At 38.3% G+C, this 23,899-nt stretch overlaps 2 protein-coding genes across 2 annotated transcripts; both read left to right on the plus strand.

Moving 5' to 3' along the window:
- Positions 1 to 738: 738 nt before the first annotated feature.
- On the plus strand, positions 739 to 12,636 carry LOC121951522 (major facilitator superfamily domain-containing protein 12-like). The gene is made up of 11 exons (XM_042497882.1): positions 739 to 1,587; positions 2,280 to 2,399; positions 7,266 to 7,476; positions 7,557 to 7,686; positions 8,245 to 8,487; positions 8,687 to 8,779; positions 8,930 to 9,022; positions 10,135 to 10,305; positions 10,409 to 10,503; positions 11,781 to 11,911; positions 12,015 to 12,636. The coding sequence occupies exons 1-11, from the start codon at positions 1,440 to 1,442 to the stop codon at positions 12,056 to 12,058; spliced, it is 1,479 nt and encodes a 492-aa protein (XP_042353816.1). The 5' UTR covers positions 739 to 1,439; the 3' UTR covers positions 12,059 to 12,636.
- A 3,966-nt stretch (positions 12,637 to 16,602) lies between these two features.
- Positions 16,603 to 22,128, plus strand: rab36 (RAB36, member RAS oncogene family). The gene is made up of 11 exons (XM_042498342.1): positions 16,603 to 16,662; positions 17,547 to 17,630; positions 18,845 to 18,936; positions 19,056 to 19,130; positions 19,625 to 19,726; positions 19,811 to 19,875; positions 19,985 to 20,036; positions 21,504 to 21,585; positions 21,671 to 21,761; positions 21,861 to 21,974; positions 22,064 to 22,128. The coding sequence occupies exons 2-11, from the start codon at positions 17,550 to 17,552 to the stop codon at positions 22,126 to 22,128; spliced, it is 819 nt and encodes a 272-aa protein (XP_042354276.1). The 5' UTR covers positions 16,603 to 16,662; positions 17,547 to 17,549.
- Positions 22,129 to 23,899: the final 1,771 nt, after the last annotated feature.

Below are 23,899 nucleotides of genomic sequence, written 5' to 3' on the forward strand. Positions count from 1 at the left end.
GGGTTATCGTTGGATGCATCTATGGGCTATTCAGAGGGGTTTCGTTGTGTCTCAAGAAACAAATCCTCCGTAGCCCTCATGTTAACAAGTATCTCCAAAAGCAGCAGGTTTGAATATTATGACTTTATTCTCATAAATAATGACATTTTTCTCGTTAATAATGAGTTTAATCTCGTAAATAATGACTTTTTTCTCATTAATAATGACTTTTTTCTCGTTAATAATGAGTTTTTTCTCGTTAATAATGACTTTTTTCTCGTTAATAATGAGTTTAATCTCGTAACTAATGACTTTAATCTCGTAAATAATTTTTTTTTCCTTAATGTGGCCCTAATCCCCCGTCGTAAAAGTATGTATGAAGTGTACAAAAAAAAAATTAAACATTAAAACAAGGGCGGGGATCGCTTCTTTTTCTTCTAAAAGCTTGACGCTTTTATGTTTTAATAGTAATTTGAGAAGAGTCTTCAATTCTTGGAGGAAATATTAAAAACATAGGAGGTGAATTAGAGAAATGATGTGACTATGTATGTATACTTTTAATGTGTAACATCTTTACTTTACTACGTAAATGCGGAAGTGAGTTGGGGATATCATTCTGTTATGTACACGATCTTTGGCTGTCAGTCTGCCGTCACATGACAAAGTTAGACCGCGAGGCTTCTGCTATTGGCTGAGAAGAGCTGGAAGGCTTTCCTATTGGTCCATTCTTCTGGCTTTTTCTGCTTACATCAACACAGCCGGTTGTTGTTTACATCTGTTTGTAGTTTTATCGCCAGATGTGCTTTATGCTTGTTGCCACTTGGCTAAAGGATAACGGGGAAGCGGCTCGATGTTTTACGTGCCGAGGTTGGTTTAATGTTATACGCTGCTGCAGTTGTGCGAAAACTACGAAGAAGAACTGGCACGCGAGGTGTTTCTGTCTAATTTCGGCGTCATTTTCAATGGATACAGCGACGTATCTAAATCAGAGCAGACAGAAAGCTGAGATACATGCCGCTTATGTTCCATATTAGCTAGTTAGTGATGTGACGGGAGAAATGCGGCAATGAAAAGCCGTTTTTGTCCTCTCGCGTGCTTCTGTTTCGGTTTTCTTTCGTCACACGCTCCTCCTGGATTTGACACCACTGTCACCTGATTACAGGGAAGCTAACACTGTGATGGAAGCGAGGATCTTTTTGTCCTCCCTGCCGGGCGCGCGACATATAACTCACCGAACGGACGCACGTGATGATTAGTATATTTAAATAAAGTATCGTGAAGAAAAAAAACAGGAACTGATAGCTGCTCTGGTTACTCAGCCGTGTAAAAGCTCTCCCACAGTGGAACAAGTTGCTCTGTCTGTGCCGGTAGTTTGTGTAACTTATCTAACCCCGGTCGATAGCTGATGAGGGCGCGTGCTGAAATTTTCCTCTGAAGTGTTAAGTCTCACGCGAGCCGTCATGTCGGACACAGAGAGGACTCTCCCGGTCCTCAGGAGGCTCAGCTATGCGGTGGGACACTTTCTCAACGACCTGTGTGCGTCCATGTGGTTCACATACCTACTGGTGTTCTACCACTCAGTGCTGGGATTCCAAAACACATATGCAGGTTAGTCTATCTATCTATCTGTCTATCTGTCTATTTATCGATCTGTCTGTTAATACGATTACAGGGTGAACTCAGGTAAAGTGGAATATCAGGTAAAATGGGCCAAATACTGTTTTATATCTTGTGCTCCTTAACTCTTTGAACCTTGGGCAAATTGGCTTGATTATTTGAAAAACATAGAAAGGAGGCAATGAGTAACTTCAGAAGAAAAGACTCAAAAATGAGCAAGAATTAAGTAAAAAGTACAAAAATTACCTGAAAATGAGACAAAAAACAAACAAAAAATAAAAGTAAATAAGTAAAGAACAAGAAAAACATCAACAAAACAAGTGCCATTTTTGATAGTACATTAATGTGATATCTGAGTAATTGGAATGATGACTTTCCCAGTGGGAAAATTCGCATGAACAACCTCCAGTGTCAGAAAAACAACTCAGCAACTCTGAAATAATTTTATGACATGAGTTGCCGACTTAATGCATAAACATGGTGGGCAAAAGTCAACGTTTGGTCAGTGAAAGTAAGAAAGGTTTTTATTAATTCACGGATGGAAACAGCTATCACCTCTTGTTAAATGCTCTTAGCATTAAAGGGCGTCATGCCCCTTGTCATGCATCTCTCTTCTTCATCTGTAGTCACACATTGATTATTATTGTATACCACTAACGGGTGAATGTCTGCCTGTGGCGTAGGTGTGTTGCTGCTGGTTGGGCAAATAGCTGATGGCATCTGTACGCCTCTCATTGGCTATGAGTCTGACCGAACCCCTGGCTGTGGCAACTACGGCAAGAGGAAGACATGGCATTTAGTTGGTAAGTCAGACGGACACACAGAAAGACAGATACACACTGTGTCTTCATTTTACTGCCACACAAGATTCAGAAAGGATTTTACCCTTCGATAGTTTAGTGTAAATTCAGAAGATTATTTGTAATTTGCATGCAGCTCTTTTACATTGCAGTGATATTGTACTTGAGATCCGTCTTGGTCTCAAGACCACTTTTTGAAGGTTTTGGTCTCATCTCATGCGCAACTATTAGGTTCTGTCCTGGGCACGGACAAAGAGGACTTGGGATTTTATTTCAAGATCAAGACCACAACTGCAGGATATCACTTACATCAATTGCTTGTACAAAAAAAGAGTGTTCAATGAAGACGGTGAATTTAGCTTCTTAGTTTTTGTTAGTAAGAATCTGTTCATTAAAAAGGAGGAGAAATTACGTGATGTGAAATGCTCCTCTGCAATGCTTATTGATGATTTTATCAAGACATTTGACATGGTGCACTTACAGCAACACAGTATGTCAACAAAAGAGGAATCTTCATTTTGGATTTGATCATCGAGCTGTTATATGGTTTAGAAATTATCTCTCTGATAGACAACAATGTGTCAGAATGGGTGATGCTTAATCTGGGTTTCTTCCAATAACAAAAGGCTCAGTCTTAGGACCAGTGCTTTTCACCATTTATATAAATGACATAGTTTCGTCCTTACAAAACTATAACGCTCATCTTTATGCAGATGACTATTTTATACTGTTGGGCGGACTCTGTAGAATCAGTCATTGAAAACTTGCAGCTTGCCTTCAGTGCTTTGCAAGCTGCATGATAAATCTTCATCTTGATAAAACAAAATATATGCTGTTCTGTAGAGCCAAAAACACTGACAATAACACTCTCCAGATCTGCACTTTAAATTGTACAATTATTGAAAGAGTCCCACATTATACATATTTTAGGTATCTGGATTGATGATTAATGATTCACCTTCAAAACTCATATTGTCTAACAAAAAAATAAAAAATAAGCTTGTTTTTTTTATCCAGAAGTAAGTCTTGTTCTCCCTTATCACGTAGAAAAAAAATTGTAGAAGCAGTCTTTCTTTCAGTCCTAGATTATGGCGATGTCATTTATAGACATGCATCAGCTTCCACTCTTGCGCCTCTAAATGCTGTCTACCATTCAGCTCTAAGGTTTATAACTGGAGACAGCTATGGAACCCATCACTGTTATCTTTACCAAAAAGTGGGCTGGCCATCTCTTTCCAAGAGAAGAGAACAGTATTTATTTTTGTTTATTTATAAAGGGCTGCTTGAAAAGTGGCCGTCTTATTTGACATCCCTTATCGTCTGGAGAGCTGAAACACATAACACACGTTCACAGGACTTATTACTGCTGCAGGTTCCGAGAGCTAACATTGATTTGGGAAAGAGTGCTTTTAGATTCTCTGCACCATTCACATGGAATGAATTGCAATGTAAGCAAAAGCTTGATACTCTGATTCCAATGAGTCAGTTTAAAAACCTAATTAAATTTCGGACTGATTTTAACTGATTGTTTTTAACTCTAATAATAATAATTTATGACTTAAAAAGATTTTAGGAGATAAGATTGTATATTATTTTATTTACTGATATTGTGTATTTTAATTGTTTGTTTTACGTTTTTTACTGTGTACTCAGGTCTCTCTTGAAAATTAGATCTCAATATATTCTTGAACTCACTGATGAACTGAGTATTTTGGTGGTCAGAGGTCAAGGTCACTGTGACCTCATCTGTCTCATTCTTTTGAACACAATATCAGGAGAAGACCTTGAGGGACTCTCTCCAGATTTGGCACAAACGTTCACTTGGACACAACAATGAACTGATAAGATTTTGATGGTCAAAGGTCAAAAGTCTAAATAAAAAGAAGTCTAAATAACTTTGACCTCATCTGTCTCATTTTCGTGAACACTTTGAGGAATATCTTTTAAATTTGGCACAAACATCCAGATGTACTCAATGATGATTTGATTATATTTTGGTGGTCAAAGGTCAAGGTCACTGTGTTTCATTCTTTTGAATGTGATATTGGACTTGAATAGATTAGAATTTTGCGTTGAGAGCTCAAGGCCATTGTGACTGTATGTCTGTCTCATTTTCATTTAAGCAATATCTTAAGCTGGCCTTGAGGGAATTTCCTCAAATTTGGCACAAATATTCATTTGGACTCAAGAATGAACTGATTAGAATTTGGGAATTAAAGGTGAAAGGTCAGTGTGATCTCACAAAACAGGCTTTTGGCCAAAACCCAATAATTCATTCACTAATTATGTCAAAATGTCACTCACATGTCTATCAGGATAAAATGATGTAATGACAGCATTATATATCAAAACGCTCTAAGGTCCACAGTGACATCATAATGTTCTGCAAAAACACTTATCTGGCCATTATTCAACGCCATAAGTCAGGAACAGAAGGGGTGACATTTGGTCACATACTGAATTGGTGACACTAATTTTGGGTGTTCACCTTGAAACTGGCTGTTATGTACATGCTCCCGCAAAGGCTATTCATGTAACTCTGAATGAAACATCTGTATGGACTTTGCTCTCATACTACTCTGTCAGCTTATATTTTATTGATTCAGTTCAGGTCAGATCATGTTTTACAAGACTCTTTAATGACAGCTGTCAGAGGAGGAGTCTGAGGTCATTCATCTGTCATAGTGGAATGACTTGACAAGTTCAAGTATCCACATGACACACACATGGTATACACGATAAAAGTTTCATCGTTTACTGTCTACAAGGTCATATTGGGTTAGGCAAAAACTTTTGCATCACAGTGGTGAGGAAATCCACCTAGAAGTATGAAATTAGACCTCGGCATATCAATAAAACATCACTTTTTTATTGCACAGAGGCAATAAATTCATTAAAGATCCCCTCCAGACATGCTCTAAGACATTTGCTTTGAATAACAAATTGTGTTTAAATGGTTTCTACACTTAAAATTTTTTAAAAGCACATGTTCAAACTTGATTCAATCACACTTAATAGCATCAGTTATATATAAAATGTACCTCCAAGTGCAGGATATAGAAGAGTCAAAACATTACAGGGAGTAATTAAAACAAAATAAAATAGAATATAGTGTAATATAACTAATAATAAGTAAGAATGAAGAGCTGACAGTGAAAGTGAGGGAAGTCCCAAAACAGGCAAGATTACAGCCAGGCCAAAGAGGTGCTCTCTGCCTAAAAGAAGAGTCCAGAGTTTATGACTAGTAAATGTAAGTAAGATGCGTACTGGATTGGCTCCAAATAAGTGTTATATCAAAGATACAAGGTGAACACCAATCTGCAACCTCTGGGGCTGAAAAATGAAGCCAATATAGAAGTGTTGAAATTCCTCTAATGGCCATTTAAAGTCAAGTCAAGTCAAGTCAGTTTTATTTATATAGCCCATTATCACAAAACATGGTTTGCCTCAGAGGGCTTTACAGTGTACGACATCCCTCTGCCCTTAGACCCTCACATCACCCAAGGAAAAACTCCCCAAAAAGAACCCCTGTAACGGGGAAAAAAAAAGAGGAAGAAACCTCAGGAAGAGCGGTAGAGGATAGTGAGGGATCCCTCTTCCAGGACGGACAGACGCAATAGATGTCGTAAATAGCAAATGAAATACAATCATGGCAAAAAGGAAAGCGAAAGCTGGGGGGGGGGGGGGGGGGGGGCAAAAAGGAAAGCGAAGGGGGGGGGGGGGGGGGCACAGCAGTAATAGAAACAGATGCATGTCATATTACAATAATGGTAGGTGTGAAATTAGTAATTGCTCTCTATGATGATGTTGAGAGAGATGATAACAGTCTCATGCATATGTGAAAGGGAGTTGTAAAGCTGGATCCAAGAGTGAGTCGGTCCCCATAGACCCCCATAAACTGCAGAAATAAACATGTTTACAGCCAAAAAAACAAAAACAAATCAAACAAACAAACAAAAAAAACCCAGTATTGGTCACTGTAGCTAATTTCAACATCCATGACAACTGTATGAGGGTGAATTTTTATATAACTTACCTGTTTAAATGTTATTAAGGCTTTAAGTTATGCATATGTAAAAAAGTGGCATGGCCACTTTGAGTGACAAGTGGGTGCAGTCCATTGACAAGTCGTCATCATGGTGACAGTGTTGGATAGCTAACGTCACAATGGCGTAACCCCAGATTCACAGAGTATAGGCGTAGCTGTAGCTGTTGCTTTCTCAGTGTATTTTGAATTCATCAATGTCAATTGTAACGTTTTGGTCGTCTATAAAAGTCTTGTTCAGTGTTTGGCTGTACTAAAAGACCCTGTAAAGCAGTGATACTCTACTTGCTTTGCCCAGCACAGGACTTGGACCAAATTTAGGGGTCGTTTCACGGCAACAGCTCTTGCATGAAAGGTTGATCTTTTGTTGTGGTGTGGCCTTTGGTTCACATGATAACACCATTTTGGGGACCTGAAAATGCAAAATTTTGAAACCAGTATCCAGAGTGTAATTTTTTTGAAACGCCACCCCTTTTGTCGCCGCGTAAACTGGCAGTGCGTGGACCCAGTGAGTATGACGCATGGTGTCTTTCTACGGTGTGTCATTGCAAAGTTAGACCACCAGCTGCTGGTCTGGCAGCTTACAGCGTTTTCGGTTGTTTTTGGGGATCCGTGTACTCGAGTATCGTTTTCACAATGTTATCATATGAATGCAGATTTTTTTTTTTTTTAATGGAAAGGAAAGACTTTTCCGTTTATAGTAGGGCCGTTCTCGTCTAAACGTGGCCTTAGTTGATTTGTCAGGCTGACACTGGCTCCACTGTGTTGTGCTGTCAAATCAAGACAAAATGAAAATTTATGAATTGTGTGTGTGTGTTATCCAGGTACTCTGAGCGTGGTGCTGTCCTTTGCCTTCATCTTCAACCAGTGCCTGGGCTGTGATGCCCTCACCCCTCAGTGGGCCAGTTTGATCTACTTCGTCCCGTTCATCATCGTCTTTCAGTTCGGCTGGGCCGCCACTCAGATCTCCCACCTCTCCCTCATCCCAGAGCTAGTGTCCTGCGAGCACGCTAAAGTAGAGCTTACTGCATACAGGTGCGTGTTTACACGCAAACATTGATACAGCAAGGTGACCTGCAGATCCTGAACAGGCTATTTCTTCTCACTGTGTGCAGGTACGCCTTCACAGTGATCGCCAACATCACAGTGTACGCAGTGGCTTATCTGCTGTTCCACACCCAGGCCGGAGGGGGCGACGACCCGCTCAGTGATGCGCTTGGACCAGTAGACATCCCTGTCTTCAGGGTGAGGATGAACTCTAATGAGAGAGACTTGACAGCGTTCAAGAGTGGATGGGACTGTAACCCTTTGAAACGTGAATCTACATCGGTCTCCTTGTGCAGCACTCCTACACCTTTCACAAGCATTTAACCTTTAACAGCAGAAACATTTGGGTTGTTTGCTTTCAAAAATATGGAAGAGGCAATGCATTTTGGCAAGAAACCCCCCCCTCTCAAAAAATAAGTCAAAGCTACAAAATGTCCCGAAACACACAAAAAATGTGTTAAAAATACTTTTTTTTTTTCAAAATCTGGAAAATATAAAAAGCAATGCATATATATTTGTTATAATTAAATATTTAAAATTATATTTCAGAAATATGTTCATATATATTTTTTGCAATTGTAAAGGTAATTTCTTTCTTTTTTTTTTTTTTTTTAACTTTTCAGGACATTTACCTGTAATTTTTTTTACTAATTTCTGGCTTATTTTTAGTTGCTCATTGCCTTCTTCTTATGTTCTTGAAATTAACCTTAAAGGGTTAATAAACATGAACATGAACCATGTTGTGTCTGATTACAGAATCTGGCGTTGATTGTTTTGGGCATCGGAGCTCTCTTCTCCATCCTCTTCCACCTGGGAATCACAGAGAGGAAGCCTGGAGCAGGAGGGGAGGCCGGAGGAGAGGAGGGGAGGGGTAGAGAGAAGGTGGAGGAGGAAGAGGAAGAGGAGGAGGGGGAGCGGAGGCCTTTGCTCCCTCGCTCCAAGACCTCCTTGTCTCCTCTGCAGTGGAAATGTTGGCTGCAGCAGCCTTCATTTTACCAGGTAGGGAGACTCTTTAAGCAGATCTGTTTGAACAAACACACTGAAGACTGGCCTAAAATTCACCTGAAGCCACTGGGCTGATATATTTTTTGCAATTTGCCCTTCCTCTTTCAACATTATAGCAGTTACCACATGTTTTCTTTTGTCATATATTTTCCACTGCTTGCACCATGACAGATATGTATGATACTGTCTGCAGGTGGCTGCACTGTACATGTCGACCAGACTGATGGTCAATCTGTCTCAGACTTACATCTCAATGTACCTCATCAACACTCTGGGGCTGCCCAAGGTAACACAGCATCACCACAATCACTCTTTCATTACATACATACATTTATTATCAGTTATTAGGGAGCACAGCATTACTGTTATTATGTATCATAGCAACATGATCTCGGTCTTTGTTGATTATCCTGTTTCTCTCTGTCCCCCCCAACAGAAGTTCATTGCAACAATCCCTTTAGTGATGTACCTGAGTGGCTTCCTGTCCTCCTTCATCATGAAGCCTCTCAGTAAACTCATTGGAAAATGTGTAAGTAAAAATTAATGTCCTGCTGTCAGAAAAGGTCATATTAACACAATATGTTGAAGTTGGAGCTTTTCATTCTTATTTAATGCAGGATAGTTTATTCAATAATTATTCATCATATTTTAATTTTTACATTTTGTGAGTAAAAATCTGATTCTGCAGCATAACCAGTACCACACATTTGCATGGTAAATGTAGTGTCACCATGTTTTCCTCAAAGGTGTAAATACAATGGAATGTGCAGAAAGTTTTGACATGAGCAGAAATCTCGCTAAAACATGTGAGCCATTGAAAACCAGGGGTTTATGGGTTAATTAAAATGAATTAATCTATTATGAATGTAAATAGATGACATGTGCCCCTTGAAAGGGGATATTCCCCAAGACCTCAAACAAAAGACACTAAATAGGTTGTAAAAGTAAACTATACCTACATGTCTTGACTTCTGCAAGGATATCATTAAATGAGAAAAGATCATCAGCAAGAGACGAAATGCCAGAGCAGCTTTGCTGCATTATGTTCTGTAATAGCCAATTTTTATATTTTAAAAATGTCACCTATAGCCTGTATTTTTTGTTTTTCTTTATATAAAAGGAAACATTTCCACCTTAAATTGATGCATAAAACTTCACCAGAATACAGGAAATAAAGTGTGTGACTCTCAAAATCTTACAAAGAAATACTTAAAATTCCAAATGTGTTTGTCAGGAGCTTTAATAAAGGTAAGACTAGAAAAGTTGTTATAGCTCAGTCTTTCCTAATTTCTTGTCTGTTCTATTTCCATTCATCAAAATATTAAAAATCCTTTTCAGGATGATGCAGTGACAGTCCTGTACAACAGTCACTAACTGCAGTTAACACATAAATGAAGTGAGTTGTGAGCTCTGATTTCATGAGCAGAGTCACACAGTTGCCTGACTGGTTCTGTCTGGTTTCAGTATTTTGTTTCCTCCTCAAACCTTACAGTGTCACTGAATCCTAAAAAAAGATCTGAATCTGTATCTACACTGACAGGAAGAGGAAGTGTTAGAGCCAGAATTTAGCACCATCTGTCGCCAGGGCTGCAGCAGCTCACTTGTCATACACTGCGTGTCTCTCTCTTCTGATTGGTCCAGCTCACCTACTTCGTTGGCCTGCTGCTGATCATGGCCTTCTCCTACTGGGTACTGCTGGATGATAAGATGGGTCAGCAGGTGTACGGGGCCGCTGTCCTGCTGGGGGCGGGGTCAGCCACCATCCTGGTTATATCACTTTCCATGACTGCAGAGCTCATCGGAGATCAGACGGTAGTGTGTGTGTGTGTGTGTGTGTGTGGGGGGGGAGGGGGTGATGTGACCTTTCAAATCATACACAATCATTAACTCCATCTATCTGTCTCCATCTCTGCAGCAAAGTGGAGCGTTTGTGTACGGAGCCATGAGTTTTACTGATAAGGTGGCCAATGGAGTGGCTGTGATGATCATTCAGTCTATGCATCCTTGCCAGTTAGTACGCAAACACACACACACACACATATATGCACAAAAAATGCAAAAATGCACTCCCTAGCCCCTTACCTTAACCTTAACAATCATAACTAAATACTTAACACCACCCTAACCTAAACCTCATTCTAGCCTAAAACAAATCAAAACTCCCAAACAGGCCTTTTGAAGAAGTGAGGACCGTCCAGACTGTCCTCAATCTGTCGCTAAAACATGGTTTTTGGTCCTCACTATTTAGGATGTACAAGCATAAACACACAGACACTTATTCTGTTTATTATTACACAAATTATATATGTATATGTTAGTGCTGGGTGATTCATCGATTTTATTGATTTGTGGTTTATTTTTAAATCTCGATTTTCTCTTTAACTTCCGCTGTTGCTCTCTCTGGGCTTCCGTAGTTCATAGTGGGCTGCATCCTCCCCCTGCGCTTACCTCCCAGAGATACACACACACGACAGCATGACAGCAAGCATTAATGATAATTAAAAGAAGGTTTCCAAAAAAGGCTCAGTCTCGTCAGTCATTTGAAACTGGTTTGGTTTTGCAGCATCAGATCTGGAACAAACCACAGTCTGCTGCAAAGTTCAATCAATCAATCAAGTTAATTTATAAAGCACCTTTAAGAAGACAGCAGTCGATCAAAGTGCTGTACATAGGATACATAAAAAGAAGTAAACAAATAGATAGATTACAATAAGAACAATAAAATTAAAACAGTGAAATAAAAACAGTAAAAGTAGAAAAACTGCAGTGCCTGTGATTTGTGTGCTCATTTATGAAACGCCAGGGAGAAGAAGTGGGTCTCTAGGAAAGATTTAAAAGTTTGTTAAAAGGCTGTTGCAATTAAAGGCAGCAGGATGACTGATTTATTTCAACATGTCAAACAGAGACACGTAGCCCAGTGGGAGAAACGTGTCTCACTCAGAGATGCGGAAGACCGCATCAGCCCACAAACAGCCAGTAAAAAACAGCCCATGTTAGTGGAAGCATTTTCCCACTGTGTCCCGCATGACAAGAAGGCAACCCGGTGCTGTTGAGTTTTTAGAATGAAATTTTTGGCACTTCCAGCACCACAATCCGAGTGCCATGTAATTCCATTATAATTGTCAAATTGTTGAAATGAAGAGTCAAAGAACATATACAGAGAGATGAGATATGATTCAACAAGGACAGAGATAAGAAAGAAGAGTGAGGTTTGAAGGAGCTCAGTAGATTAAGTGATATCAGTTCTGTCTCAGATGGCTCTAACAGATGCTTGTGATGTCTCTCAGTACGGTGGTGTGCTGTCCCGCCTGTGTGTGGTTCTATCATTACATCATGGTCATAGTGACGGGAGGCGTGGCAGTCGCGGCTGCTCTGACGCTCTGCTCCATCCTCATCTGGCCAATCAAGATCAGACCACGTGAGTCAGACAACTACTCATATGTTAAGTTTGTGAATTTTTAAAGTTTGAATGTGGAATGTATTGCTTTTAGCCTGACTGATAATTGCTGGTCCTGGTCCAGGTGGTCTGTCAGCTGAATCCGAAATTGCCGCAAGAGTCAACTAATTGTCCCTCCCCCACCTTCCCGACAACTCGACACTGCTGCGGTAAAACAGGAAACACAGACTGGAGCGCTCTCAGCTGGACAGGAAGAGCTTTCACTTTTCTTTCTTTTTAAGATGCATCTCAAAGTCTTTGGGGAAAAGCAGCGGCAGGGGGAATTCTTGAGTGGCTGCTCGACTGATGCACTTTACGTGGCACATTTAGCACTTCAGATGAAATAACAGGAGTGAGCAGGAAAACCAGAGGAAGTGAGAAGGGAGATTTTTTTTGTTTTATGCCTTTCTGACAGTTTTAGCCATTTAGATCAACTTTTCCCATCATTTTCCAAAAACATCTTTCCATTGAAGCGTGGTAATTACACAAATCAGGTTAATATAGGCTCATTTCACTGTAGTTATTCAACAGACAGAGGGGATCCTGACTTAAGGGTTTTATTAACCCTTTAAAACCTGGAGGGACATCACTTTTCTTGTGCTGCTTTCAGATGCCTTTCACGAATATTCAAACCTTTGAACTCTAAACAAATAGGTGTGATTTCTCTCAAAAAACGTGGGTAATAGGGCAATGAGCTACTTGGTAAAGTAATTGCAAGATATTAGTAGATTTAGGAGGGCATAATGGCTCAGTAGATAGAGCAGGGCCCCATATAAAGATTGCAGATGCAGATTTAGACAATTATTTTAAAACCACTAGGGAAAAAATGTCTCGGTAAAATAAGCTGTGTTTAAGTATCATAATTGCATATTTTAAATTATTTTACTCAGTTATTAGAACTTTTAAGCTCTTTTTCCAGGTCATTTCTGGGTTTTTTTTGTTTTTCCAAAACTAATTTTCAGGTATTTTTCTTGCATTTTTTTTTAGATATTTATTTTTATAAACATCATTTTTACTTATTTTATTTATTTATTTTTTATGTTTATTTTATTTCATTGTGGGGTTTTTTAAGTTTGTTAAACATTCCTTGCCCAGTTGCTCATTATGCTTTTCCACATGTTTTTGAGAGTAATCAAATCAGTTTTCTCAGGTTTAGGAAGTTTAAATGCAATTAAAATGCGTTGAAATGCAGCACAAGAAAACAGACATCGATCCAGGTGTTAATGTCTTCTGTATTTCACACATTCTTTTTCATATGTTAGGTCGTAAGAACCTAATTTTATTTCCATAGTACCTAACAAACACACCAGGTATCTGCGAGATAGCTGATAACTACACAGGGCTGCAGATCCAGCTGCTCTGGAATGAAGATAAACACAGTTGATTGTATAGATTCCTGATACACTGCAGGGTTGTGAGTACAAACATTCTTTGGATGCCTTTAGGTTTGATTTTGTCTGATTGATTTTCCATGGCTACAGTCTGTTAACAGTTATACATAACTTTGGAAAATGATGAGAAAACAGGTTCCAGGGTCCACTGGAGGAGACACAGGGAATAGACTGACACGTCCACCGCTGATACCTCACCTGACTGGACGGCATGGCTCATCTCAGGTGGATCACTTCAAAAGGGAACAGCCATCCTGTGGCTGCACTAACACGAGAGTCAGAGCAGGATGACGAAGGTAACCAGTTCCACCATGTGCTGGATTTAAAGAAGGGACCATTTGAAATCCAGTGTCCCAGCAGGCAATGTCCTGTAATTATTTGGCAACAATAGCTAGTTAGTCATGCTACAAATCATTACTGACATTCTAGGCCGAGTGCTTCATTAAAGGGTCATTGCACTATATTTTCCTCCACAGAATGACGCATTGATAACCCACTACATTGACACAGACTGTGGATGGACACATGAAAACTGAGTCTGAAGTCCAGACTGTCCTGATGCCTGAGAATAGGCATTGGACAAAATAAAAATAACTGCAATTCACAATATTATTGTGAAAAATCATCAAAATTTGCTTTAAAATGCCACTAAAACATAATGGAATCACTTTACCTTACGCTTTGTTAAGAAAACAAATATTTTATTGCATCATTGATAAGACACACTCCTATTTTAAAAGCTTGCATATATTTCTATATGCAATATGCTTGTTAAGATCTTTTGCTTTTTTTTTTTACGTTGGTACGTTTTTTACTCTGGTGCGCATGCCTCATGGGCCTCTAGATTGGGGTATTTTATACCCAGAAAAAGAGTTTTTTTTTGCTTCATGTGCTGCTGAGCAGCTATTATAGGAATGAATGGGGCCCCGCCTCCATGGCTGTAGCTACACTTTCTTAATACAATACAACTTTACAGCAGAAATGGGATGGTAGATGTCATCACACCGGTCACACACTTTTTAATTCATCTTTGAAAAAGGATGTGAGACTGTCAACTGATATAGCCATGATCATTAGTTAGATCAAGTCACGCTAACAAGAGAGTTTTGTAGAAAATTAAGCGCGCTAAATCAAATCAGAAGTCGGAAGGATTTGGGGTGGTGACATCTAAATTTGTTCATAGCCTAACAATAGCTTTTTGCTTTTGGCTATTTCATTTACGCTTCAAAACACACAGACATGGTGTTCATCTGTGAAGATTATCATGCTGAACAAAATGTGTAAGTATCATAAACTTGTGTTTGTCACAGAGCTTACTTTTGGCAATAATTGAAAAACCCATAGGGTTTTTGACGAGGGAACCAGTGCGATGCTAACTTCCTGGTTGGCCTACAAAAATACATCATCCTTTCACCACACTATAGGCTTTAACACAGAAGTCCACAAACCACTGGGTGATGTCATAGTGGCTGCTTTGATTATGATATACAGTGCATGATATGGTCTCATTCCTGCCTGGGACTGGGTTACTGTTGAGTCCTCTGACATGTGTCACATCACTTGTAGTTGTGCCTCATTGTTGTGGATTGCTCAGATAGAACACTTTTGATTTTTCCACGTATGGAACAACCTATTATGATGTAATCATATTTCTATTTGAATCAATTTTCTTTGTACAGTGTTTTCATTCATATTCTCAGACCAAATGGAATATAAATAATATTTTTTATAATCAAAAGAAACTTGAATAACAAATGTATTTGATATGAAGTTACTTTAAAGGGATCAGTGCTATAAAATGTGTATAAATATTATGTTTTAATACTAGTATGCGGGAATTATCCGGGTAAACAGGCATTAATGTTTGACTGGAAGCTGTGGGAAGAAATGAGAAATGTCCCTTTGTCACGTGCAACCAGTGCTGTGCCAAAGCTCTCTGTTACCTGCGTGATAATCTCTCATCCTAATGGCAGGTATTTATGTTTTTACATCCTTTTTATGTCTTTGTTACTTCTGTTACTTCTATGATTATGTGTGTGTTGGGGTTGTTTCATAAAGAGACATTCATTAAAAAAAAGTTCATGAGATGGCACAAGAAATGTGTTGTTAACTCTGTTTTATAGTAAAGTGAATCCTGTAACCCATGGTCACAGCACGAGAAGAAAAGTTAACACAAATTGAGAAAAAAAATTCAAATTTATTTGAAGCAAACATGCACAAGAAGTCAAAGTGTTCTTCATTTCCATGTCGAGTGAGCAAACTGGTCCTTGTTCAGCCACTAAATGGACCTTGTGGTGAGATTTTCTGTTTCCAAAGGATACATCTGCTGCAGTGTTCTGGACAGTGGTGCCCCCAGATGTTTCTCATAGGGGGGCTTAACGGGGGCCACCAAAAATCTTTGGGTGGCACTTCAAAACCAAAAACCATCACTGAATTTTGGGGTTTTAATTCTACTGTTGTAGTATAGTATATTCTATATGGAAACAATATGAGAGTTAAGGAATGACATGCTGATATACTTTGGTTTCCCAAACCTGTGAAGTATGAGCACGTTGATATGATTTTTTTCAAAAACACCTGTGAAAAAGCAATCAGCGACTTGGCATGACATGTCTTTCTCTCTCTCACTCTCTCTCTCTCTCTCTCTCTCTCTCTATCTATATATATATATATATATATATATATATATATATATGTATATATATATATATATACACACACATAAGAAAGGTAATGAGAAATTGACCTGAATATTAGCTTTAAAAGAAATAGACTAGAAAATTCTCACATAACTCGGGAAAATGTCAAGAAAACTATGTTTGAAACAGTTAGAATTGAAAAAAAGTTATAATAAGAAAAAAAACATTATTATTTATATTTATTTATTTTTTAATTCATCACTTTTTCCAGATCGTTACACATTTGTGTGCAAAAAAAAAAAAATCTACATTGCATGTAGTATATTGAAAATAATTATTTGATCAAAAAACGTAGTGGCATCATGACAAAAACCTGGTATTTAAAGGGTTAACATTTTGAAAATTAATGAATATTTGATATCTATGATTAGATCTGATAAAAAATTAACTCAAGGAAAGGGGAAAACCATATTAATGTATGATATTTTTTAAAGCTTGATTTTCAAAAGTGCATTTTGTGAGCAGAACGATACGAGTGTGTGTGAAATTAACGCGGGCCCTAAATCTTAATTATCACGTGACAATGCTTACAGTACGGTTGTCATGGAAACGAGCTCCTCATCAAACAGCGTCCGGGCTTGCAGCTGCACGGAGCGACGCGGTCAGAGGAACCGAGTAGATTTCAGCCGTACTTCCATTTGTGGTGAGTATCAAACTGTTGTACTTTCTTCTTTACTGGAACCGAAGTGTGACTGAGCGCCGTTTTGGAAGAAAAAAAGCCGAGACTTGTGAAATAACAGCCTACAGAGAGGCTGTGGTATCTGGCCTCGCGCCTCTCGTTGTCATTTGGAAGCCTAACATAATGTGATTTCCGGTAAGGACCTTCAAAATAAAAGCGTGAGTTCATTCTTGCGATTAAGATGATGCATTTTAGGGGCTGGGGGAGGAAATAAACAAGGCCTATAAAACATTTTTTTTAAGGAAATAAAAAAAATGAACAAATAATTACGTAGATAAAACGATAATAGTAATAGCACATTATAAAAAAGTAAAAGACCCAAACTATAAATGAAAGGTAAATGACAGGATAACAGCACGTTTTCAAATAATAGTAAAATGATATAAAAGGTAGTAAAACTGTGAAACAGACTAAAATGGTAAAATACATAGCCACTAGATAAAGTTAATTTTAAAGCCATCGTGCTTTTATTTTGAAGACAAAGTTACTTTACTTCCGGCTATAGACTGGATAAATGCAGTAACTGCACTAGCTGCATCTTCCTTAACTGAGCACCATGATTAGTGATGTGTTTAACGTCCCAAACTGTCTGTGCTCACAATCGAAGGTTTGATATGGATGCTGTCACTAATGAACACGAACAACATCTTTTTTTGTCTGCTATACACAGAGCCTGCTGTATGTCATGACGCTTTATTAGAAGCAGAATTTGGGATCTGACCCTCTAATCTAAATGCTGTATTTGGTTCAGAGAACACATGATCTTTGTAAAAATGCACACACAGACATTGAAGGAGTGCATAGACTCAATGAGATCAGTCTGACTGCTGTTCTGCACTCTTTGGTAGGGAATGATGCAGGATAACAGGAACGGGATGATCCCATTCCCACCACCCATCAGCAGAGACAGGGTCATCTGTGAATTCCCAAAGGTATATACTGTTTTTTTCCACTGTTATCCACTGTGAGATAGATCGATGTGGTTAATACTTTAAAACCTGAGAAAATTGGTTTGATTTCTGTTAAAAACATAGAAGATAGAAGATATAAATAAAGCTTTAGTTTTATGGACATTTTTCCCTCTTTTTAAAGCACATTTTTAGGTGAAATCTCTCTCAATTTGTAAGACATTTCTTTCCAAGTCGGTCATTGCCTTTTCTTCTCCATGCTTCTAAAAGAAATTAAACCAATTTGCTCATGTTTTTAAAGAGCTGAATAGCTTGTCAAAGGCGACTGAGCGCAGCGCAAGAAAACAGACGTCGATTTAGGTTTCATGGGGTTAACATGGCAAGATGTTAACTTCATTAGAAACATGTGACCTCGAACTAACTTTCTCAAATAGTGAAGTCAGTGTCACATTGCAGCATGCTGGGTAATTATGGGATGTTGCAGTCAAATACTCCAGTCAACATATTCTGTCCTCCGAATCTTCTCCATATTACACATTTGTGCACTTTATTTGGACAGAAATCTATGATACTGAATAACATTTGAGCCTCTTGTCTATGTGTAGATCCCAATTTTGTAAATGTTAGCATTTGTAACTGCTAAACATTGTAAACATTATACCTGCATGATAGCATTAGCAGTATGAGCATGTTTGCATTTACTGCACAGTTGTTTTTGCTTGTTTTTTCACGTATTATTTACAGTTTTGAAACATTCAGTGATCATTTTTTATATTAATTGTAATGATCACAATTTACAAATGAAAATAATGTGACAAGACATACAAGTCGTTATTTCAGTAACAGCCATGCAATCGTACAAAGCCTACAACAAAAAATAAATCAATGAAACAGACAAAAGTACAAGCACACACAGGGGTTTGTCCTACTAGGCACAAAGTTGTAAGATTTGCATGACTTAATAGTTGTGGTTAATTTTTCTTATTACACATTTTTAAGTTTCACATTGTTTTTAGATATGTATATAGATCTGATTTTTGAAAGTGAGGATAATTTTTTTAAATATTCATTTCATTCATTTAGCTAAAATGTTGAGCAAATTAATTATATACTGTTCATTCTCTGAGAAATTTGGATTTCTAAATATTATTAATGTCAGGTTCTTTGAGTGAAATGTTCTTGCCTTAATGTCTTTGTGCATGCTAGCTATCAGTAATATTTGGCCCTTTTCGTGTCAGTGCTACACAGCTAACGCCTCTCTACAGCTGAAGACAGACTGGGACCCTCAGGCTAAAGCAGCCTGTAAAGACGGAGCCGCCAGGCATCAGCCGTGAGTCTCCCGCTTTGTGTCCATGCATCACTTTCAGCTTTGTTTGAGCATCATGTGAAAAGCATCTCATATGTCACTGATATAAGAAAAAATATAAATAACTGTTGTCTTTTTTAAAGGTGGGACCGACAGAAAATGTCAAAAGTGGTGGTTGTTGGAGACCTTAATGTGGGGAAGACATGCCTCATTAATAGGTACTTTATAAATAATTAAGATTAGAACCAATATAACTACACAATTTCAAAATAAGATCTGATTACTGTCTGCATATAATTGTACATACATGAAAGTACCTTTTTCTTTTCCTTTTCTTTCTGTCTACCTTTTCTTTGACAAATTTGCACACACATTGGGGGTACAAATTTTTCCTTGTACTTTCTACTAATTTCTTGCTAAGCTGTGCGTCATTTATTCTTTTGGCACTCATTGCCACCTCTCATGTTTTTTAAGAAATACATATATAAAATTATGCTACAGAATTTAGTAATTTTTTTAAAGCATTTTCCATGTTTTTGAAAGGTTTCAAAGGGTTAAATAAACATTGTTCTCCATTGGACTGTCTAAAGTATTGCACATGTAAGAAAGAAAGGAAATAGAATTATAAACAGATCTGGGTTTTTGCAGTGAGTCTGACTTCTGAACATGTTCGACAAAAACAACAACTTCATCTGTTTGTGCTATTTTTCAGGTTTTGTAAAGACGTGTTTGAAAGGGACTACAAGGCCACCATCGGTGTGGACTTTGAGATTGAGAGGTTTGAGATCTCTAGAGTCCCGTTCTCCCTTCAGATGTGAGTAGTCTGAGTTTAAAGAAGCAGTTCTGCAAACTCTGGAATATGTTTTTGCCATTCACTCATTCATCTTTTTGGTTCTAGCTGGGATACTGCTGGGCAGGAAAAATTCAAGTGCATCGCCTCTGCGTATTACAGAGGAGCTCAGGGTAAGACGCTGTTGTAACCAGATGGTTGTGTCTGATTATAGATGAGACCAGTTTACATCTGAGCTGCTGCAGACTAACAATGCTGAAACTTGTTGCTCATCTTTTCCAGTTATTATCACAGTCTTTGACATGGCAGACATTAAGTCGCTGGATCATACTCGGTAGGTCTGATTCTATTATCATTGGGCTTTTTTTTTATTGCTTTTAAAATCTACAATAAAAACATTAATGTGCTGGAATAGAGTAAGTTGCAACAAAACTTATCTAGTGAAAATATATAACTATTCTAAATGATACCTATCTGTTATGTATATTTTCAAGAATTAAGCTTTATGTAATATTTTTTACAACCCCATTTCCGAAAAAGTTGGGATATTGTGTAGAATGTATCTTGAATCTTTTTCTGTCTATATTCAGTGGAATAAAGTACAAAGATAAGGTATTTCATGTTCAAACTGATAAACTTTACTGTTTGTTGTAAATATGTACTCACTCTGATTGTGATGCCTGCAACATGTTCCAAAAAAGTTGGGACGGATGCATATTTCCCACTGCGTGACACCAACTTTTCACTTAACAGTTCTCACTTAGTGTTTGGGAACTGACACTAACTGTTGAAGTTCAAAAGTTAAATTCTTTCCCATCCTGCTTGATACGACTTCAGATGCTAAACAGTCTGGGTTCTCATATTTTTTGCTCCATAATGTGCCAGACATTTTTAATGGGAGACTGCTGGACCGCAGACATGCCAGTCTAGTACCTGCAGTCTTTTACTGTGAAGCCATGCTGCTGCACCACGTGCAGAATGTGTCTCATTGTCTTTCTGGAATAAGCAGGGACATCCCTGAAAAAGACCCCATCTGGATGACAGCATATGTTGCTCCAAAACCTGTATGTACCTCTTAGCCTTCATGGCACCTTCACAGATGTGCAAGTTACCCATGATGCCATGGGGACAAACACACCCCCATACCATCACAGATGCTGACTTTTAACCCTAAGAAACCTGAGCAAATTGGCTTGATATCTCTCTAAAACATGGGAAGAAGGCAACAAGCAACTTTGCAAAAAAGTAAACCAAGCAAACAAAAACAAGAAAATGACCTCAAGAAAGTATAAAAAAGAAATCTGTAACCTTATTTTAAATATATAATCAAGAAAATATAGTTTTCTGAACATTTTTCTCTCATTTTTTGATAATATCTAATAATTCTTAGATAATCTCCTTGTCACCTTTACGAGTTTTCTTTGCAGTTTGCAGGACATTTCTTCCAAGTTGCTCATTATGTCTTAAATGCCAATGAAAGGCATCTGAATGCAGCACAAGACAACCAATGTCAACCCAGTTGTTAAAGGGTTAACTTTGCACTGGTAACAGTCTGGATTGTCCTTTTCCTCTTAAACCTGGAAGACACAACGCCCATGAATTCCAAATGTGTAACCAGGCTAAAAGTCTAACGAGATAGACAAGAAATATCTGAGTTGTTGTACTTGATCCCTTCATGTTGATCGGCAACCATTGTTTTAAAAATGGAATCAGTAAATCATGTTCAATGACATGAGTAAAGAAAACTTTTAACAGTATTCTAGAATTAAGGTATTCTAAGCACTTTGTTTTGTTTCCGTAGCCAGTGGCTGGAGGAGGCTATGAGAGAAAATGAGCCCGGCTCCTGTTTTGTCTTCTTGGTTGGCACTAAAAGTGACCTGCTGGTGAATATATTTTAAATTCTTTGTGTATTTAGGAGATTTTCACATGAACTATTTTCTTTAAGTACTCAACTGTCTTGTCCTTAAGCCCCTCGATGAAAGAAAGAGGACAGAAAAAGACGCCACCAGGATAGCAACAGAAATGAATGCAGAATTTTGGGCTGTTTCAGCTAAAACAGGTAAAAACCAAGCACTCAATTGTGAGACAACATAGATACAATGTTCCCGGGCAATGCGGAAAGCCACTGTAAGAAACAATTTACTCTGCTTGTTTGCAGGGGAGAACGTGCAGGGCTTTTTCTTCAGGGTGGCAGCTTTGGCGTTTGAGAAGTGCGTGCTAAAGGACATGGAGAACGGGGTCCCTGTTAGCATCGGACGCAGCAATAGCATCAGTAAGTAACGAGTCAACTCCTGACAAGCAGAGATGTTACTAATGAAAGCCTTGAGGGTACAAATCTCCTCTCCATCTTTGTCGTGGCAGGATCAGATCGTGCCAACCTGGAGGAGGCCACACCCCAAGACTCGAAGAGAAGCTGCTGCTCATGAAAAGAGGAACTCTGAATTTGAGCTTTAAAGGAGAGCAGAAGGCTCTATGCTGAGCCTCAGCTGCAGAGATTCGACTGACCATGTTCCACTGGTCTGAATGTGCCTTCCGACATCTTCCATTAGATTTCAGAAGTCATCCAAACTGCCATGTATTCTGACGCTTGAAAAAGGTTCCGTCATTATGAGCTCCTGAAAGACGATGGTTACTGGACTGAAGCTGACATTATAGACTCTTTTTTGCAGATTTTAAATGTTATGAATTTACAGTTTTTATGGAATAGTTGTCAGTATTTCATCCAGGATATTAGATCACTGGAATCCCAAGAGAAAATACTTTCATTTTGCAATAGCAGATTTCACCAGTGTGTAAAAGTAGTTCCAATTATGGTTTTTCTAAGCCAACGTGTGGGTAGTCAATGGGCTGAGAATGGGCCCTATATGGGACTGCCCACAGCTTCCATAGAGGCCCCATGCTTATTGCCCTCATGGGTGGGTTTACCCATAGGCCCCCAGGCAGCCGTAGGATAACCCATGTGGGCAAATGGCATGGGGCCATTATGGAACCCATGCACAGCCCCATTTGGGTCCATTATTCAGCCCACTCAGTACATTACATGCACAGTTTAGTCAAGTTAAGGTCACAGCTCGATTAGGCCATTTATTGGGACTACTGTCTTTGTCCCAGTATACAAGCACCAGGGAGGATTGATTTATCGACAAAAGTATGTCCAACTCCACCATGGCAGCTAGTTGCTGTAAACCTATATTATTTATACAGTCTATGATATACTCTGAATCACAATCATGTCTTTCGTAGTGTTGCTCAGTTCTGCATTATCTCTGAAATACAAGTTTCATAATGTCCATCATGTCGGAGGTGGACAGTTGTGCCTGGACCAGATTTTGGGACAGCCTTATATTGGCCCTTGGTGAAACACTTGAATGGATGCTTTAGGTTTTCTTTGCTATGGTCTTTGTGTTAGTTTTTTTCATACAGTATTGCTGTTAAAGGTTTATCGAAAGCTTATAAGCTGGAATTTGGGGGGCAAGGGAACCAAATAAAAGTGTAAGTAAGTCTTAACATATATAATAATCATAACATTATGATGTAATTTCTTAAAGCAGCTATGCATTTATAAAATCAGTATTGTTGTCAAAGGCTATCATTATTAAATAAAGTGGTGTATTAGCTGTCTGAACTGTTCTGTCATTAAGATTAATCTGTATGGCTAAGCAAGATTTACAAGAAAAATACTGCATTTTTCCCAAAAGATGAGGACTTTTTGACTTGCTGCAAAACACTGAGTGTCTACAAAGGCTTGTCTTTATTTTATGTGTGATATTCAAACAAAGATAATTGAAATATATATTTATATTAGGGTATTAGGGGGTGGTGCAAAAACTGGGTGGGGGTGCATGCCAGATATTTATTTAAGCACTGGAGAGAGACTTGTGCTTTATTGTCAGACAGAACTTTGAATCGCTGTAATTTGTATTTTGTTTACCAGCGATATATAAAAATCCCCAAAATTACACCATTTATCATAGCCAGAAACTGTAAATAAAACTAATGGTCTGATGGTCTTTGGACACATCATGTGCAACAAACCCTATTGTCAGAAAAAAAACAAAAAAACATGACCAAATCTTATCTTAAAATAGCGATATTTCATCAAAGGCACTTTATTCTATATGTCTTATTTAAATTTTGGCCAAAATAAAGCTTTTTCACTGACTAACCAGCATGCATTACATGAGTAAAACATACAAA

Source organism: Plectropomus leopardus, chromosome 12 (genome assembly GCF_008729295.1).
Source record: "Plectropomus leopardus isolate mb chromosome 12, YSFRI_Pleo_2.0, whole genome shotgun sequence".
In the NCBI taxonomy this organism is placed as follows: Eukaryota; Metazoa; Chordata; class Actinopteri; order Perciformes; family Serranidae; genus Plectropomus; species Plectropomus leopardus.

Bases quoted from the DNA above. Each gene is read 5' to 3' on its own strand.
- LOC121951522 (XM_042497882.1), top strand. From the start codon at position 1,440: ATGTCGGACACAGAGAGGACTCTCCCGGTCCTCAGGAGGCTCAGCTAT. The intron at 10,306-10,408 runs GTAGTGTGTGTG...CCATCTCTGCAG, and splicing joins AGCTCATCGGAGATCAGACG to CAAAGTGGAGCGTTTGTGTA. The intron at 10,504-11,780 runs GTTAGTACGCAA...GATGTCTCTCAG, and splicing joins CAGTCTATGCATCCTTGCCA to TACGGTGGTGTGCTGTCCCG.
- rab36 (XM_042498342.1), top strand. From the start codon at position 17,550: ATGATGCAGGATAACAGGAACGGGATGATCCCATTCCCACCACCCATC. The intron at 18,937-19,055 runs GTGAGTCTCCCG...TCTTTTTTAAAG, and splicing joins GGAGCCGCCAGGCATCAGCC to GTGGGACCGACAGAAAATGT. The intron at 21,762-21,860 runs GTAAAAACCAAG...GCTTGTTTGCAG, and splicing joins GGCTGTTTCAGCTAAAACAG to GGGAGAACGTGCAGGGCTTT.